The 19,793-nt window shown below is 38.8% G+C and overlaps 1 protein-coding gene across 1 annotated transcript in view; it reads left to right on the top strand.

The window, feature by feature from the left end:
• The window catches only part of MMP2 (matrix metallopeptidase 2), a 59,645-nt gene extending 41,295 nt beyond the window's left edge, over nt 1-18,350 (top strand). The window contains exons 12-13 of the mRNA XM_072422956.1: nt 16,405-16,514; nt 17,611-18,350. Coding sequence (XP_072279057.1) covers nt 16,405-16,514; nt 17,611-17,714 — 214 coding nt within the window. The 3' untranslated portion in view covers nt 17,715-18,350. The remainder of the gene's footprint in view (nt 1-16,404; nt 16,515-17,610) is intronic.
• The last annotated feature ends 1,443 nt before the right edge of the window (nt 18,351-19,793 follow it).

The following is a 19,793-nucleotide window of genomic DNA, read 5'->3' as shown; positions in this document are numbered from 1 at the left end:
AGTTCACAAAATCACATTGCCCAGCAATGAATGCCAACCACAATGTGTGCTGACATGTACACTTGCCAACCTGTTCATTAAATGACTAAGTAACTGATGACTCATCAATAACACATTCATTCATTGAATTTAATGAAATTTCTTGAAAAGAACACAAATTTGGCAATCTCACATAGTTGTGGCTGTACCTACTGTGTATGCTTTGACAGTCAGTAAGCATGGGGTTTGTTTTTATTTTAAATTATAGTCTTTTGCTGGAAGTACTAAGGAAAGCAGTGTGTCCTGCCTAACCCTGTGTACAATGTTGCCTATGTTTAAATAAGCATCAAAGACTACTTATGTGGCAAGAAGGGGACAAAGCTAGAGGAGGTGAAAGGACAAGGGGTAGGCAATATAGACAGCTTCCTTGGACAGCTGAAGGGGGGTAAAGCAGCTACCTGAAACCTTTGCATCTAAAACAGTTCACAATTCATGAATGGGTGGTGCGCTTTGTTTTTGTTTTTTGCGTGTTAATGGACTTTTTTCTGACAATGCTCAAAAGAACTGACTGGTGAAGCTTCTTATGGTTAATCTAGTAGATTCCTCCCAAGTTGTAAACATTTGTGCCCCATTTCAAGTCCTGGTAACAGATGTAGGAGATAAAAAGGTTTTGTCAGAAGGTGAGTTGCGAAAGAACAACCAGACAGAAGAAGTCCTCCGAATAGGGCTAGGTGGTGGGCTGGAACTGTTCTTGAATACCTCTGTTGACAACAGCTTGATGTGGCTGCTAATTAATAATTGCTGCATTGGGACCCTGTTGGTTTTGGGGCCTCTGATAGCTCTGAGCATTCTGTTCCTTCTTCCAGGATGCTGCTGTTGTGAAACTCTCTATCCTGTTTATTCTCCCTCTGCCATCACTCACGCTTTAGCCCCATAATCACAAGCTGGTGGCATCTCTCTTCATTTCTCTAGCTAGTTTTGGACATGGTTTGTAGAGTTCTGCCCTCACAGACTGACACAACCTATTGTTCCCCTTTACCAGTCCTCATGCTTTTCTTCTTCAAAGGAAAATAAAGACTTGGCATCAGTGCACAAAATGTCTTTATTATCTCCTTCTAGTTGTTTTTTCAGTTGTTCATCAGCAAGCCTAAATGGGATATTGAAACATGTCTTCTCACTACCTATTGTAGAGTCCTTTGGTGAACATAAGAGATTTTGCATGGGAAGAAGTTCAAAGAACCTTTTCATAGCTTACTGAACATTGACTTATTTTGATATGTGAGGTACAGGGGGGCTGGGAGGTTTAAGCTGGCCAATGTTGGGTCATTTTCTCTACTATATCTTTAAAGTGCACCAGTTTTAGGAGACAAACAATATAATATCTAAAAATGACAGTCATGCCACCCAGAACACTGGTTTCTTTTATTTATTTATTTTTTTATAAAGGGTAACACAAAATGTTCGTTTTTGTTTGGGAGTAGACCAAAGCATAATTAACACTGCTAAACTGACACCAGATGAGGCTTATACTACAATTCATTCATAGACATTTCTTTTTACTAATGTTTTTTGGGTGATGCTGCTGATGTTATGTTCTAAACATGGTTTTGTTAAAAATTTTATAGAAAGTACAAATCGCCAACATACAGCATCACTGTTAAGTCCCAAAACCTCATGAACAATAATAAGATACCCCATTTTTTTTCCTCATTTTTATTACAGGTCTTTTCTTTGGTAGCATTTCCAAGCATTTTTTTTCAAACTCTACATGCAGCATTCAGGGGTACTTTGCCACCCCAACCACCTCCAATGATATTTTTTTTTACCATTTCTTGCAAGCTTTTTTAACTGTTTGCAAGTTTTTCAGGAATTCTGTAGGACTGAAAATCCTTTTTCCAGGAAGTGTAATTTTTTTGCATTATAGCATAGTTTATATAAGCTAGAAAACATAGCTGGCCACATCAACTCTGCTGTGCTGGTAAATCCCAGCCAAGACCAGAATCAGATTTCTTGGACATCTCCTGTGCTGTATACTGCAACCAGGTGACAAAAGTGATGGCATTGGATGAGTTGGTGCATCACTTTCTTCCTGTGCTAGAAGTAAGTCTGACTCCTGGTAGCAAGACAAAAGTAGGTGTGTCAATTTTTCAATTTTTTGGTTTGGTGCAGTTTGAACTGGAGACTGCTGGGGAAACTGTATATTGAAATTCAGAGCTTGCTGCCCGAACAGGTGTAGGCCCCATTACATGGGAAGGGGGATGGGACCGGCTTCCTTTCTGGTTTAGCTAAGACCCCTGTGTTGTACCTGCCTTCCTTGCTGGCTAGCAAGGTGCAAATGGGGTGTCTTGACTAAATCAGAGCCAGTTATTGCAAGGGTAGGATTTGAGCTAAATAGCAAGGGAGCCAGGTGCAAAACAGACTCATGTGCAGGGTAGCTTGATCCTCAATTTTTAGCACCCAGCTTCCTTGCTTACTAGTCTAGCCTGACCAACTGCATTCCAGTTTAGATCAAATCCAACACATGTAGGACTTGGTTTACTTGCTAGTTTAGCTCAGACCCTTTAACTGCATCTCGATAGCAAGCAAGAGATTTAGATCCAAGTGCTGGATTTAAGCTAGCCAGCAAGGGAGTCAGGTTCAAGTGAAGGGTCATGTCAAAATAGAAGGAGCCAAATGCAAATGGAGGTTCTGGTAAGCTAGCAAGTGATTCATGTGCATGTGGAGTTTGACCCTTTACTTACACATGGTTTCTTTGCAAGCTAGCCTGATGCCCCACTTACACCCTTGCTGGCTAGCCTGACACTCCACTTACACATGACTCCCTTGCTAACTATGCTCTGGGTTATTCATCGAAGGAGTCAGGTGCAAGTGTATGCTCCATTTTCACCTGTCTCCCTTTCTGATTATTACAGACCCCACACTTGCACTTTTCTCCCCTTCTGGCTATCCTAGACCCTCCACCTGCACCCAGCTCACAAGCTGGTTAGCCTAGACTCTCAACTTGACTTCTGCAGTGCTAGAACCTTTTGAACACTGAAATTTGTGTTTGTGGCCCTGCATAGGACTAATTTGCCTAAAGTTTTATTATGTAGGGAAAACTTAAAGTATCTCTGACTTCTGGTAATATGCAATAATAACTATTATTACAATTTCAAATGGGAAGGCTTTGGAAAAGCTTGTGCAGCCCAGGCATACTACTGATTGGCCACAAAATGAGATGGTCCTCTAGGCAACTGAATTTATTGGGTCTCTGCCCAGAGCTAAGTGTCTAAGATTGCAAACTTGGTCTGGCAATCATACATACTGCTACTGTATATCAGTGTATATATGGGGTTGGCAACTTGAAGTTGGTCAAAGCTGCAATTGACATTTATGTATAACTGAGGACCTTGGCAGGGTGTCTGTGCAGATCCTCAGCAAGACATATCTGCTTTCTGCCCAATGCGTCCATGTACTAACTTGCACCACTGGGTCACCAAGCTGCAGATGCTGCACCAGAAGGTCAAGCTGGATCAAAACACACAAATCCAAAATAAATGAAAAAATACTACAAATACACACAGCTCTGGGAACAAGTCACCAATACCTTGGTCAGCAAGTCCTTCCTTTATTTGTACTTCCACTAATTTTTACTTCAGATTTTTTATTTGTATTGTTTTTTAACCAATAATTTTTTGGAGGGTTTTTATTTGTTTTGTTTGAAGCTTTTTCAGTATAGCATTGACACATGAAAAACTGAAAATGCAAAACTGGAAATTAATTATAGAGCAAACAAGTTTGCCATGCTTTGTGGGAAAAATTATAGAATAAAATAAAAAAAAGTTTTCTATACAACATAAATAGATTTTAAAACTAAAGCTGCGTACACACGTCAAATTTTTCTCGGCTGATAATCGGCATCGGCCAGATATCGGGCGAGAATCTGGCGTGTGTACAGCCCAGGTCATTCATCGTCCGTGGATCCGTCCTGGCGGATCCATGGACGATGAACGATGAGCGATCCTAATGCAAGGGAAGAGGGAGAGTGCGCAGCAGGGTGCCAACCTGTCGTTCTCCCCCTCCCCTCTCCATAGAGCAGAACGGTGCTGTATGTACAGCACTCGTTCATGCATCGTGTAGTCCTTTGTCGTTGGAAAGGATCGTGAAAGATCCTTTCCAACGACAAGAATTGCACGTGTGTACGCAGCTTAACACCTAAATGCATTGTTGCATCTTTCGGGTCTATATATAAGTTCTTTGCCCTGCATTTCAGAAAAGGATTAGCTATTTTTTTCTTTGGATGAAAAGGGAAGGTAAAGGATTGACTCCAACAACTGTCTTGATTTTATGAATGAGTGGAGTTTAAAACATGAATGAATAAGGATTCAAATGCATCCCATTGACTAAATGACGAGCAAAGAATTTAAAGATAGTTTACCTAAAAAATAAAATACATTTATGAAATAAAGTAAGCCCATTTTGTTCCCCAATGTTGTTGCTATAAAAGAAAAAAATTATCCATAGCAGTAATGTAAAAATCTCTCTGGTCCACGACGGATATAAAGGTTCAACAACTTTAATGGTTAAATCATATCAGTTAGAGAAGACATATTTGTGTATGTGTTGTCACCAGGATGTGATTGTAATGGAATTTAATATAATATGTTTTAACCTTGAAATATAAAATATCTATAATATTAAATAGTAAATAGTAATAGTAAATGTAAATTATTTCTATGATACGAACCTTAACATATCCTCAAATGTATGCACCTGAAGTGCAGTGCATATTACAATACAATAAACAAATGTTTTTAACATATTTGACAAACCATTTAGTCATAATCAAATATGTTTCAAAATCTGTAAGCAAATGTTGTGGCATATCTCATGGGCTCAGAATAGATGAAGAAGCCAAGTTAGGTGTTATTTCAATGTATATGTAAATGTAATGTTTTGTTTACTTCATAGAACTGGGCAATGTTATGTAGCTAAAATATTGTTTTTATTACTCTATTCTGGAGTTGTTTAGCATTATTTTAAAAATTTTTTTAAACTTATTTTTATTGAGCTACACCAGCATTCAAAAGAAAAATAAATTTAGTAATACCAGAATAACATATGTTTTACAGGATAGAGCAGTCAACTTGACAGGGTATACAAATATACAAAATTGTCAGTTTAACACATTTTTCAGTGAAGAAACAGTTAGGGTTAGGTTTAATAGGGGGTGAAAGTATGAGGGGGGGGGGGGATTTTACCTGAATTCTAATGCCCCTGGAGATTAGTGGAAACGTCTAGTAAAATACCAGGTAGTTTGATTGAAACGTTTGTAAAGTTGAGTCTTAGTGGTTGTGTCCAATGTTTCAATAAAACTCCCCCATGTTTCAAAGAATTGTGAGCAGTAGGGGGGGGGGGGCAGAGTATATCCAACAATGGGGAACAGATTTCCTTCCTACAGCAGATAGGATGAATAATAAACTTTTGGCACCAGGAGTGGCAGGTTCTGTCTCCATCCACCATACCAAATATTGCCCAAGAGGGGGTGAAGGGCAAAAAACTGACCCAGTGTGTTTGGATATAGTATACAAATTTGTCTCCAAAAGCGTTTAATAAGGGTGCAGTCCCATAAGTTATGATAAAGCTAAAGGACAATATCGGGCTTTTTTCAATGAGGTCTGGTAAGCTCCCTGTGGAGAGGTAGTAGGAAAATGGGATGTAGAGAGTAGCTCAGAGCAAAATCTATATTTAAATTAGCATAGAAGGAGGTGCCATGGAGCCAGTCTTTGAGGGTAGGCTGGATAGGCTTACATTGAACACCGATTGGTGGCGAACACAGCGACGAATTCTGGAATGTTTGCCACCCCAGACAAAGTGCTTAAGTCAACCATTCATGTACTGGGTTTTTTGGGTTAAAGAACAACAGGAAAAGCTTGAAAAGGGTAAAGCAGCCTGGGGAATGCTACCATTTTTATCAGGGCTAAACGGCCCATAAAAGAGAGGGGGGATGATAACCATGACTTGAAGGAGTCTTGCATGTTACGTAAGGGAGGGGAAAAATTGATTTCATGAGGCAGGCTGGATTTTGGAGGTGAAGAGACGTAAGAGAGGGTCAAGGGCGATATTAAAGTGAAGTGGGGACAAGAGACATTCTTGATGGGTGCCTCCTTGCATATGTAAGGGTTGAGACAGCTGATTGTTGACTATTAGTGAGGCAGTAGAGTTTGTGTCGAGGAAACGATCATAGTAGAAAAGTATGGTCCAAATTCGTGATGTGCTAATAAAGCATGTAGATGAGGCCATTTAACCTCATTAAAAGCCTTTTCATAGTCAATGCCTATTAAAATATGTTTTTTATTGTAAGGGAGTATTGCTGTTCTGATCTGTTTGGATATGTGTCCGTTGCGAACAAAACCCAGTTGTTGATCTGTAAGGAGGGAAGGAAGGATGGGGGTGGTGGCGGTTGGCCATTGCCACGATGTGTTCCGTGTTCAACAAAGAAATGGGCCTGTAAGAAGAGGGTGACTCAGGATCTTTATGTGGGTTAGGAATAAGGGACGTGTGGGCCTCTGAAAGGAGGGAAAATGGAGTTGGTTGAGGGGTTGCCATTAAAGATTTCCTTTAGCAAAGGTGAGAGATAGAGTTCTAAGGGTTATTTAGCTTCCAGTAATAGAGAATTTAAAATTCTGTCTTTAAAAAAAGGGTAAAAATGTTGTTCAAAAAAAAGGCGTAAAATTTTAGGTTGAGTGTGATGTCTGGATCCCTGTATTGGGTGGCATAATGTATGTACCATTCTATTCGGGACAGTTGGGTGAAGCTAATTTTGCCAATAGTGTTCCTATTTGTTTACCCCAATGGTAGTATTTATATTTAATGTGTCACCCTCAGCATTGGGCTAGAGTGTGAAGATGGTTGTCTAGAATCATAGCCGCCTGAAGCCAGGCGTGCTGGGATTCTTCATGGCATTCAAGGGATTATTGATGTGAGTGGTATGCTGATGCTACACTGAAGTAGGGTATCCTGTATAAGGAAGTAGTCAATGCAGAAGAAGGTTTTTGTATGCTCTCGACCAGCACAAGTTTTCCCAGGCTGTGGGGTTTCTTACCCGCCTGGAGTCTAGTAGGGAAGAGTGTTTGGAAAATTTGTGAACTGGGGGTGGGTCACCAAATTTTTTGGAGGCAGAATTATGTAGGTTTTTGTGTGGGGTGCTTTTAAAGTCCACTGCAATTATAAGATTTGGATAGTTGCCTTCCAAGAGAAGTTTCAGAATTTGGTTGAAGAAATGGGCGTTGGGCCCGGTGGATGCAAAAATGTTGAGAAATGAGTATAGAATAGTCTGGATGCTTGCCCTCAAAAAAATAAAATAGTTGGTTGGGGTAATTCCTAAAATCTAGGTTTAGTGGTGATAGGGTTGTAAGGCTGGTGATACGTTATTTTTTGCATATTTTTCCACTCCTGAGCAAGAGCACAGAAAAACAAACAGTCTTTCACTTGGACAGGAAAAGCCAGTAACTTTGATAAACAAAAGAACTTATCAAAAGAGGATATAAAAAAAGGACTAAAATTACAATACAACTATAATTTACATGAGGTAAGATTAGAAATACAAATCAATAATAACATAACAGTTGCCTAGTTAGCAACCATGAGTGGAAAAGAATGGTGTAGTAAGCTGTAGTCCAAATGATAAGATGTGTTCCAAATTTGCAGCATCAAATAGCTGGGTCAGAGAAGCTAGGCAGAAGGACAACAACAGGGCACAGGTTTAAACCTGGCTCTAGAACTGTGTGAGCTGACAGGGAAGGAAAAGGATACTTTTTCAGCTACCCTTACTGGTTTAGGTGGATGAAGTCTCCATGTCCCTGGGTAGATGCTGATCCCGCAGATCTGGCGGAAAGGAGAAAGGAGCTTCTGGTGCTCCGGTTAAGCTAAAATGTTGGGAGAGAAGTGAGCACTGACTCCGGGCTGAGGTGTGGAGGTGAGTAGTCCTCTGTGTGGTAGAGGTTTCATGGAAGAATGCGGAGAATCTCAGAGCACATTTAAAATGCTGGCGCCATCATGGGTATTGCCCCCAGAAGTCACCTTTTAGCATTCTTTAAATAATTTATAGATGCCATATTGCAGCGCAACATTCTAGTAAAAAAAAAAAAGATATCCAAGTATAATCTGGCATTGGTCTAACCAAAATAGGGGGTAAGCATTAGAGATTTTAATGTTAGAATTTCTGCCATTTAGAGTGATGGTAAGGTAAAAAAAAAAGACGAGTTTAACTTGCTAACATAACGTACACAACACTGGTGTAAGCTGTTTCAATAAAGACAATATACTGTATGTTGTACAAAAGACAAAAGATTCAGTTTAGGTTTCTACTTTTTCCAGTGTAATCAAAGGGATAGATCCTATAATCCAGGCAAAACACCAAGCATAAATCCTAATTTATGACATTTGGAAAAGTCATTTTTTAGATTTACAGAGTGTCCTTTATTTTTCATTCTGAGCTGCTTACTCATTTTGATTCAGTCATTCAGAAGAGATTAAAGGCAGATGATTAGGCAGGCCACCAGATTTTTATTATTATTATTATACTTTATTTATACTAACATATTAGGCAGCACTGTACATTAAATAGGGGTTACAAATGACAAACAGAGGAGGAGGAGAGGACCCTGCACAAAGGACTTATAATGCAAAAGTAATGTTCTTTTTGGTTATATAACCCCAATAAACATTACATTTATAAATAATGAATACTTTTTTTTTATTACTTATTTTTATTGTCCCAGATATAATGAATCAAAAAAGAAAATGGACCCTGGCTTCCCAAAACTTATTGCAGATGCATGGAATGGCGTACATGATAATTTAGATGCTGTGGCCAGCAAGGGAGTCAGGTTCAAGTGAAGGGTCATGTCAAAATAGAAGGAGCCAAATGCAAATGGAGGTTCTGGTAAGCTAGCAAGTGATTCATGTACATGTGGAGTTTTTTAGTTTACTTACACATGGCTTCTTTGCAAGCTAGCCTGATGCCCCACTTCCACCCTTGCTGGCTAGCCTGACACTGCACTTACACATGACTCCCTTGCTAACTATGCTCTGGGTTATTCATCGAAGGAGTCAGGTGCAAGTGTATGCTCCATTTACACCTGTCTCCCTTTCTGATTATTACAGACCCCACACTTGCACTTTGCTCCCTTTCTGGCTATCCTAGACCCTCCACTTGCACCCAGCTCACTAGCTGGTTAGCCTTGACTCCCAACTTGACTTCTGCAGTGCTATAACCTTTTAAACTCTGAAATTTGTATTTGTGGCCCTGCATAGGATTATTTTGCCTAAATTTTTATTATGTAGGGAAAACTTATAGTATCTCTGACTTCTGTTAATATGCAATAATAACTATTATTACATTTCAAATGAGAAGGCTTTGGAAAAGCTTGTGCAGCCCAGGCACACTACTGATTGGCCACAAAATGAGATGAGCCTCACCCAGCAGTAACCAGGCAACTGAATTTATTGGGTCGAGTTAAGTTGATCAAAGCTGCAATTGACATTTATGTATAACTGAAGACCTTGGCAGGGTGTCTGTGCAGATGCTGCACCAAAAGGTCAAGCTTGATCAAAACACGGCTGATAGAGTCAGCTCACTCACAAAATCCAAAATAAATGAAAAAAAAACTCAAAATACCCACAGCTCTGCCAACAAGTCACCAATACCTTGGTCAGCAAGTCCTTCCTTTATTTGTATTTGCACTCATTTTTTACTTCAGATTTTTTTTTAACCAATAATTTTTTGGAGGGTTTTTGTTTTGTTTGAAGGTTTTTCAGTATAGCATTGAAACATGTAAAACTGAAAATGCAAAACTGGAAATTATTTATAGAAGAAACAAGTTTGCCATGCTTTGTGGGAAAAATTATAGAATAAAATAAAAAAGTTTTCTATACAATATAAATACATTTTAAAACAAACACTTAAATGCATTGTTGCATCTTTCGGGTCTATATATAAGTTCTTTGCCCTGCAATTCAGAAAAGGATCAGCTATTTTTTTCTTCAGATGAATAGAGAAGGTAAAAGATTGACTCCAACAACTGTCTTGATTTTATGAATGAGTGGAGTTTCAAACATGAATGAATAAGGATTCAAATGCATCCCATGGACAAAATGACGAGCAAAGAATTAAAAGATAGTTTACCTAAAAAATAAAATAAACTTATGAAATAAAGTAAGCCCAGTTCGTTCCCCAATGTTGTTGCTATAAAAGAAAAAAATTGGTCCATAGCAGAAATGTAAAAATCTCTCTGGTCCACGACGGATAAAAAGATTCAACAACTATAATGGTTAAATCATATCAGTTAGAGAAGACATATTTGTGTATGTGTTGTCACCAGGATGTGATTGTAATGGAATTTAATATAATATTTTGTTTAACTTTGAAATATAAAATATCTATAATATTAAATAGTAATAGTAAATGTAAATTATTTCTATGATACAAACCTTAACATATCCTCAAATGTATGCACCTGAAGTGCAGTGCATATTACAATTCAATAAACAAATGTTTTTAACATATTTGACTAAAACCATTTAGTCATAATCAAATATGTTTCAAAATCTGTAAGCAAATGTTGTGTCAATGCACATTCATGTATATGTATATGTAATAATGTTTTGTTTACTTCATAGAATTGGGCAAAGTTATGTAGCTAAAATATTGTTTTTATTACTCTATTCTGGAGTTCTTTAGCATTTTAAACTTATTTGTATTGAACTACACCCGCATTCAAAAGAAAAATAAATATAGTAATAACAGAATAACATATGTGTTACAGGATAGAGCAGTCAATTTGACAGGGTATACAAATATACAAAATGGTCAGTTTAACACAATTTTATCAATGTGGAAAAAAAGTATCAGTAAAAAAACTGTTAATTTTTTAATAGGGGGTGAAAGTATGGGGGGAGATTTTACCTGAATGCTAATCCGCCTGGAGATTAGTGGAAAAGTCTAGTAAAATACCAGGTAGATTGATTGAAACATTTGTAAAGTTGAGTCTTAGTGGTTGTGTGTGTGGGGGGCAGTAAATATCCAACAATGGAGAACAGATTTCCTTCCTACAGCGGATAGGATGAGTAATAAACTTTTGGCACCTTTTGGCAGGAGTAGCGGATACTGTCTCCATCCACCATACCAAAAATTGCCCAAGAGGAGGTGAAGGGCAAAAAACTGAAAGTGCATTTGGATATAGTATACAAATTTGTCTCCAAAAACGTTTAATAAGGGTGCAGTCCCATAAGTTATGATAAAGATCTGCTTGTGTTGCACCACATTTATGGCAACTACTGACAGGCCCATGTGGTGTGCCTGTGATGGGAAAATATATGCTTTATAGAATAGTTTAAAGAACGTCTCACTGTATTGTACTGACGGCACCACTCTCCAAGATGCTCACAGATTCGTTGTAATCCAGGTCCTCCTTGAGAAATCTATAAAATTAAAAAATCACTTTAGAGGGGGACAGGGGGCATAACAGCATGGTGTCTAAGGGATTATGTCAAACTGCAGCCTAAAGAGAATGAACCATACCCACATGACTGGAAGAGAGCAAACAATTTTTGTGCAGTTTTGGGTACTCTGATTGTATTTCAGAAAAAGAGTAAGGTTTGCGCGTTTTAGGGTTGAGTAATGATCGCACCGAGGTTACCTGCGTCTGAAGCCGGAATGCAGGGGGAGTGAGTCCAGAAGCAAATTCAGAATTACCCCACAACAAGAGAAAAAGCGGGGTGTGGGCAAGGAATGCTCTATTGTGAAGGGTATGCCAGGGGTGCAAGTGCGAGTACAACAGCTGGCTTTTTTCAGTGAGGTCGGGTAAATGCTCCCTGTGGAGATGTAGTAGGAAAATGGGATGTTGAAGGCAGCTAAGAACAAAATCTATATTTAAAGTAGTATAGAAGGAGGTGCCATGGAGCCAGTCTCTGAGAATGCATAAAAGTGCGCCTTCATTGTACAGCGCAATATTAAGTAAGTTTCCATTGGGTAGGCTTACATTGAACACCAATTGGTGGAGAATAGAGCGATGGATTCTGGAATGTTTGCCACCCCAGATAAAATGCTTAAGTAAACCATTCATGTACTGTTTTTTTGGGGGTAAACAACAGCAGGAAGTGCTTGAAAAAGGAAAAGCAGCCATGGAGAATGCTACCATTTTTATCAGGGCTATGCGGTTCATAAAAGTGAGGCGGGATGATAACCATGACTTGAAGGAGTCTTGCATGTTACGTGAAGCGATAATAAAGTGAAGTGGGGACAAAAGACATTCTTGATGGGTGCCTCCTGGCATGTGTAAGGGTCAGCTCATTGTTGACTATTAGTGAAGTAGTAGGGTTTGTGTCGAGGAAACGATAATAGTGGAAAAGTATGGTCCAAATTCGTGATGTGCTAGTAGAGCATGTAGATGAGGCCATTTAACCTTGTCAAAAACCTTTTCAGCATCAATGCCTAATAAAATATGTTTTTTTTTGTAAGGGATCAAGATGGCTACAATTGCTGTTCTGATCCCTTTGGATATGTGTCCTTTGCGAATGAAACCCAGTTGTTGATCTGTAAGGAGGGAAGGGAGGATGGGGGTGGTGGCGGTTGGCCATTGCCACAATGTGTTCGTTGTTCAACAAAGCAATAGGCCTGCAAAAAGAGGGTGACTCAGGATCTTTATGTGGGTTAGGAATAAGGGACGTGTGGGCGTCTGGAAGGAGGGAAAATGGAGTTGGTTTAGGGGGATGCCAGTAAAGATTTCCTTTAGCAAAGGTGAGAGATAGGGTTCTAGGGGTTATTTAGCTTCCAGTAATAGAGAATTTAACTCTTGGCAGTTTGGGGGTCGGGCTGAATAAACAGCGGAAAACTGTTGTTCAAAAAATGGTGTGAAATTTTGGGATGAGTATGATGTCTGGATCCCTGTATTAGGTGGCATAATGTGTGTACCGTTCTATTGGGTCCCTTGGGTGTAGCTTACTTTACCAATAGTGTTCCTATTTGGTTACCCCAATGGTGGTGTTTATATTTAATGTGTCACGCTCAGCATTGGGCTAGAGTGTGAAGATGGTTGTCTAGAATCATAGCCGCCTGAAGCCGGGATTCTTCATTTAGAGATTTTTGATGTGAGTGGTATGCCGATGCTACATTGTTGTAGGGTATCCTGTATAAGGAAGTAGTCAATGCAGGAGAAGATTTTTGTATGCTCTCGACCAGCACAAGTTTTCCCAGGCTGTGGGGTTTCTTACCCGCCAGGCGTCTAGTAGGGAAAGGTGTTTAGAAAATTGGTGAACTGGGGATGGGCCATCAGTTCTTTTGGAGGCAGAATTATCTAGGTTTTTGTCTGAGGTACTTTTAAAGTCTACTGCAATGATAAGATTTGAATAGTTGCCTTCCAAGAGAAGTTTCAGAATTTGGTTGAAGAAATGGGCATTGGGCCCGGTGGGTGCAAAAATGTTGAGAAATGAGTATAGAGTGGCCTGGATGCTTGCCCTCAATAAAATAAAACAGTTGGGGTCTATATGAGAATCAAGGATTGGAAATTGTAACTACCCACACATTAGTATCGCCACTCCACGCTTTCTTTGGAATAAGAAGTAATCACTTTCCCTACCTACAATCTAGACTTACGTAGTGGGTCTAATGATTTCAAACGCGTTTCTTGGAGAAAAACCAGGTCAGGGAAATATGTGCGCAAGGTGATCTTACACCTTTTGATGGGGTGTTTGAGGCCTCCCATATTCCAAGACATTATTTTAAGGGTAGATGTTGTGGTAGAGGAGGGGTTGCTAGCAGTAAGGGGGTCAGTCTGCACCATCTACATTTAGCCATTAGAGTGGGCTGTGTTGTCACAGGTTGCCGAGACCCTCCATGGGTATGGGAAAAGGGGGACCACTCCAAAACACAATGTCAAACGACTGGTTGGGGTAACTCCTAAAATCTAGGCTTAGTGTTGATAGGGTTGTAAGGCTGGTGATACGTAATTTTTTGCATATTTTTTCACTCCTGAGCAAGAGCAGAGAAAAACAGTGTTTTACTTGGACAGAGAAGGCCAGTTTTTTTGATAAACAAAAGAACTTATCAAAAGAGGATATAAGAAAGAACTAAAATTACAATACACCTAGAATTTACATAAGGTAAGATTAGAAATACAAATCAGTAATAACAAACTAGTTGCCTAGTTACCAACCATGAGTAGAAAAGGATGGTGTAATAAGCTGTAGTCCAAATGATAAGATGTGTTCTAAATTTGCAGCATCAAATAGCCGAGTCAGATTCAAATATTACCTGGAGATAGAGTAGGGCCAAGGTGGGCTTCTCAGAAAACATAGGAGCTCCATTGACCAAGACGCGGAGCTTAGCTGGATAAAGTAGTGTGAAGCAGATGTTGCGTTCTATAAGGAGAGAAGGCTTGCCGTTGCTGGGCTATAGCTGCCAAATAGTCTTGAAAAATCAGGATCTTGTGACCCTGGACCAGAAGGGATCCTAACCGTCAGAAAGCTAAGAGGATAAGTTCCTTTTCTGCATGGTGGAAAATTTTGCAATACCAGCTCAAAGTTTTGTGTTTGAAGTGCGCTGGTCTGGGCCAAGGCGGTGGACACGCTTGATAGCTTGCTATGGAAGAGGGTCCATTTGTAGAGCTTTTGTAAGACTTCAGGATGCCAATCAATTGAAGGTTGGCATGTCAATGTTTGTTCTCCAGGTCTTCATACTTGTCAGACAGAGGTTGGGATGTGATTGAAATTTGGCGCTCAATGGCTTGGTCCTTCAGGTCACTAGTGCGTTGCTCGAGCTTAGCATTTCTGGTGGTGTTGGAGGTGACGTGTTGAAGGGGCCAATTCAATTGTAGACTGAAGAGAGGAGAATTTTTTTCAAAGTATGGCAGAAGAAGGTTGGAGTGGTAGCATAATGGGATTGCTGGGAAGGTTGAGTGGAGAAGTCTAAATATGGGGTTTCAGGCAGGGAGGATGATGCCTCAAGATCACGAGTCATGGAGGAGTTGATGTACCATAATGGTCTGGGGACCGTGGTGCTGTGCGGGTTTTTTTCTGCTTTCCCATTCTAGTTGGAGTGGTGCGGGAAATATACATATCCAGGTGGTGCAGCCATGCAAGGTAGCTTACCAATTGGTATGCTATTGTGAAGATAGGAAAGAATTAGTAGTAAACGCCACAGGTAGACAGTGAAAATAGTGGTACAAAGAGCCTATGGTCAGGATGGGTTGGAGGAAACATGGTGTTTCCCACACTATGAGGTGAGATTAGAGGAGCTAGGCAGAAGGACAACAGCAGGACACAGGTTTAAATCTGGCTCTTGGACACAGGCAGCTGTGTGAGCTGACAGGGAAGGAAAGCAGGCAGTGGTAGGTGCCAACGAGGCGCAGGAGACTTTCAGCTACCCTCACTGGTTTAGGTGGATGAAGTCCACATGTCCCTGGGTAGATGCTGACGGTGGTGAGTAGTCCTGCAGATCTGGCAGAGAGGAGAAAGGAGCTTCTGGTGCTCCGGTTAAGCTAAAGTGTCCGGGAAGAAGTGAACACTGACTCCTGGTGCAAAGGGAATGGAATTTGTCCCAGTTGTTGGCTCAGGACTGCCACAAAGCTGCAAATGGCCCAAAAAGAGTGGAGGTGAGTAGTCCTCTGTGTGGTAGAGGTTTCATGGGAGAATGGGGGGAATCACAGAGCACATTTAAAATGCAGCCGCCATCATGGGTACTGCCCCCGGACATCTTTTAGCATTCTTTTAATAATTTATAGATGCCATATTGAAGCGCAACATTCTAGTATAAAAAAAAAGATATCCAAGTATAATCTGGAGGTGTTCTAACCAAAATAGGGGGTAAGCATTAGAGATTTTAATATTAAAATTTTTGCTATTTAGTGATGGAGAGATTTTAGAGTGATTTAGAGAGTTTAACTTGTTAACATAATGTACACAAAACTGGTGTAAGCTGTTTCAATAAAGACAATATACTGTATGTTGTACAAAAGACCAAATGATTCAGTTTAGGTTTCTACTTTTTACAGTGTAATCAAAAGGAATGGGTTCCTATAGTCCAGGCAAAACACCAAGCATAGATCCTAATTTATGGAATTTTGAAAAGTCATTTTTTAGATTTATAGAGTGTCCTTTATTCTGAGCTGCTTACTTATTTTGATTCAGTCATTCAGAAGAGATTAAAGGCAGATGATTAGCCAGGCCACCAGAATTTTTATTATTATTATATTTTATTTATACTAACATATTAAGCAGCACTGTACATTAAATAGGGGTTACAAATGACAAACAGAGGAGGAGGAGAGGACCCTGCACAAAGGACTTATCATGCAAAAGTAATGTTCTTTTTGGTTGGATAACTCTGATAAACATTACATTTATAAATAATTAATACTTTTTTATTACTTATTCTTACTGTCTCAGATATAATGAATCAAAAAAGAAAATGGACCCTGGCTTCCCAAAACTTATTGCAGATGCATGGAATGGCGTACATGATAATTTAGATGCTGTGGCAGAAATTCGTGGAAGTGGTAAGAAACTTTCCTTGTTGCATGGTTAGCATCCTTTACAAATAACGAAGACAGGAATAGGCAAAAAATTCTTGTAGACAGGAGAGGCCCTTTGGAGTCCATATAAACCAGATTCAAATAGTTAGTTCTGAAAACATGCCTTGCTACCATTTAATCATGGACCCTGCTCACATTTCTTATGAAGTCCTGGCTTCGCTCTTGCTCTACTACATCCAAATGCTGTTTTGGTAGAAACTGCTATGTTTCTTCATGACTGACTGGTACTAAAGTCAAAGACATGAAGAATGCTTTTTCCATGTTATCTCAACTAGTTAAAAATTTTCAGCCACAAAAAATGTTAACGTAACAATGGTAATATTATCTTAGGAAACATGTCTCAATATTAAGCATGATAGAGTTCAGTGTATCATAAAGGCTGTTCTTCAATTACATTAATCTACACTCAATGAATACATGTTAATGTGACAACAGTAGCAATAAAACAGTAATAAATCCAATAAGTAGGGCTCTGCATTGAAGTTTGTCCTACCTACTCTGATTTTGCTGGACACTGTAGGCTTTTCTCTGTGTGCATCAGAAGATACATAAAGTCTTACTCAAATGCCAGAAAATACGAAATACTGAAATCCCTTTCATTCTTTGAAATATATTATGGAGCTCTAGAATTACATGTGGGCATTACCACAACTTCCTGTTTTCAGAAAGCTAAGTACAGCTATTCACCCGACCCACCAGCTCTTGCATATTCATTGAAACTGAATTAGAGCAGACTATTATGATTAAGATTATGTTTAGTTTAGAATCCCCCCAAATCTCAGTTAATTAAATAGAAAAGCAGAGACCAAGTGATGACATCAATGGGTCTAAAATAAGGTATGTAATAAAAACTAGCTTCATTAAAAATTTTGATTAGCATGTTTATAAATGGATAGGAAAGGCCAAATATAATACAATTAACCTTTAGCCATAAATCAATAAATCAAGCATATAGCTGACCAGGATACAGGAAGTTTTGATTCAGATTTGTGTACTTTATGTTTTCTTTTAAATGTGACTAAATGCTATTCCATTTTTAATTCCCCTTTTTGTCTTTCAGGCTACAGCTATTTCTTTAAAGATCAATACTATCATGAAATGGAAGATAGAATACTAAAGATTGTTAAAATTGGAAATATTAAAAACGATTGGCTGGCTTGCTGAAGAATGTTTTTTTACATTTTTAAAACATTAATTTTTGTAATATTCCAGTCTACATGTGTATGATTTTTGTTGCTGGTTACAGAATTGTTGTGAAGGACCAGTCTGGCACTGGTATGATGACCGTGCATGTAAATGCACCTCATTTTTGTGTTAGAAATATTTAATGAGGCATTGTGTGTTTTAATTCAGTTATGTGAACTATTCTTTGAGCTTGATATACTGTTTTCTATAAGATGATTATTTAATTTCTGTTTTGGTATGGAACAGCAGTTTTGAAATTTGCTGTTTTCAATGTGGCATTTTTATGATCATAGTCACAATAGAATACATGCAGGAAGGCATATGGTGCTGATATGCATTATATATAATTGGTCTGTACTGAGTACTGAAACAAACAATGTATTCTAGACATAAACATGCTTTAAATTTCAGGAGAAAATAAAAGTACAGTTATAAGGCTCTCATATTTAAATATGCACAACTGTATCACCAAAGCAATATCTGCAAACATTCCCTTTTTTGTTTGATTAGTTGAATAAACATTATGATCGCAACTAGCAAATGTGTTAAGATATTGAGGTGAGATACTGCACTGCTAAAAATATTTGAGTGGCAAAATAAATTCTCTTTTATTTATGTTTGCTTGAATTTGTTGATTTGTTTAAATACCACTATCCAGTGGCCTGAATTAGTGCCGCAAAACCACTAATTAAGTAACCCACTTGTGTTCCTATAAAATACAATGCTACATTTAATATTGACTGATAAGAATACTGCTTTTACCACAATAATAGCATTTAGCAGAAACTAATGTTTTAAGCTTAAAAGGAATAGATTTATTTATCATAAGACACCCAAAAGAGCATAACTGGGCTAGGATCCTAAGAAGGCAGAAAATAAAATCTACAATTGTTATAATTGTATTATTTCCCAGACTTGTTTGGACTACTGTATGTAAAACCATTGTCATAATTGGAATATGGGTAGTATCTGTAGAGAGTCTTTCCAGAATAAGGACAGATGTTTGTAGCTAGGAAAAGTCTGGAAGTTGGTGGCTGAAGCTGCTGAAAACCTTTAATTAAGCATGGTGGCTGTGGCTGGTGAATGCCCCGAAAAAAAATGTGGACAGGAATCAATGAAAACAACACAATAAAGGCCAAGATTCACCCTTTAGGAACACTGCTTTCTTATATAGCCTTCAACATATTGAATATAAATCAACTTATTTTGCCAATTGATAGCAATTGGTTTTAAAAGTGGTAAGTTTGTATGTGCTGCTGTAAATATTACACATGCATTCTAGGACAGCGGTCGCCAACCTCTTTGGTCCCCTGGACCACTAAGATTACCGGCTCCTGAATGCGCATGCATAGGGAGCCGGTTGACAATCAAAGGGGAGGAACCTCCCCCATAGTGCTGTCATAACACCATAACCCCGTTCACTCTGCCATCGCAGATCTGAGCCTGCGATGGGAGAGTGGCGGGTTGTGTCATCAAACACAGCCTGCCCACTTCTCTGAGCGAGGGATTTGAATGGGACCAGAGCCGTGGACCCCCAAAATCTTCTCGCAGACCACCAGTTGGTGACCGCTGTTCTAGGATAATTAAATCTATAGTAGGATATTTTGTGTAAAACTATCCCCAATGTTTTTTGCTTGTCACAAATATCAGAAACTATTTCCCCTTTGTAGCGCTATGTAACAATGCTTGAATAACATAGCACTCTGATGAGTACAAACAAATATATTGTGAATTTAACTCCAGTATATCAAGATCAATAACAACCCTGAAAATAAAGTACATATAAACCCATTATCACCATTTTGCAATTTGTGCATAGATTAAATACATGAAAATAATAGTGAATAAACAGAAACTTTACAATAATAGTATGTTCCTCTTTTTCTTTACAGTTGTCATGTGGACATCCTTCATGTCCTCCAATTGAACTGTCTGATATGTTGGAAAAGCTAAGAGGCTTCACGTGGAGGCCTTTTTCTCTTTTTCAATTAGCTTTATTGTAATAGGAAGTGTAAAGACTTTTTTTTATTTTTCTTAGTCAACTTTATTGCTCTGCGG

Source organism: Pyxicephalus adspersus, chromosome 9, assembly GCF_032062135.1.
Source record: "Pyxicephalus adspersus chromosome 9, UCB_Pads_2.0, whole genome shotgun sequence".
Classification (NCBI taxonomy): Eukaryota; Metazoa; Chordata; class Amphibia; order Anura; family Pyxicephalidae; genus Pyxicephalus; species Pyxicephalus adspersus.
Note: the sequence above shows the minus strand (reverse complement) of the source record. Positions and strands in the feature narration are given on the sequence as shown.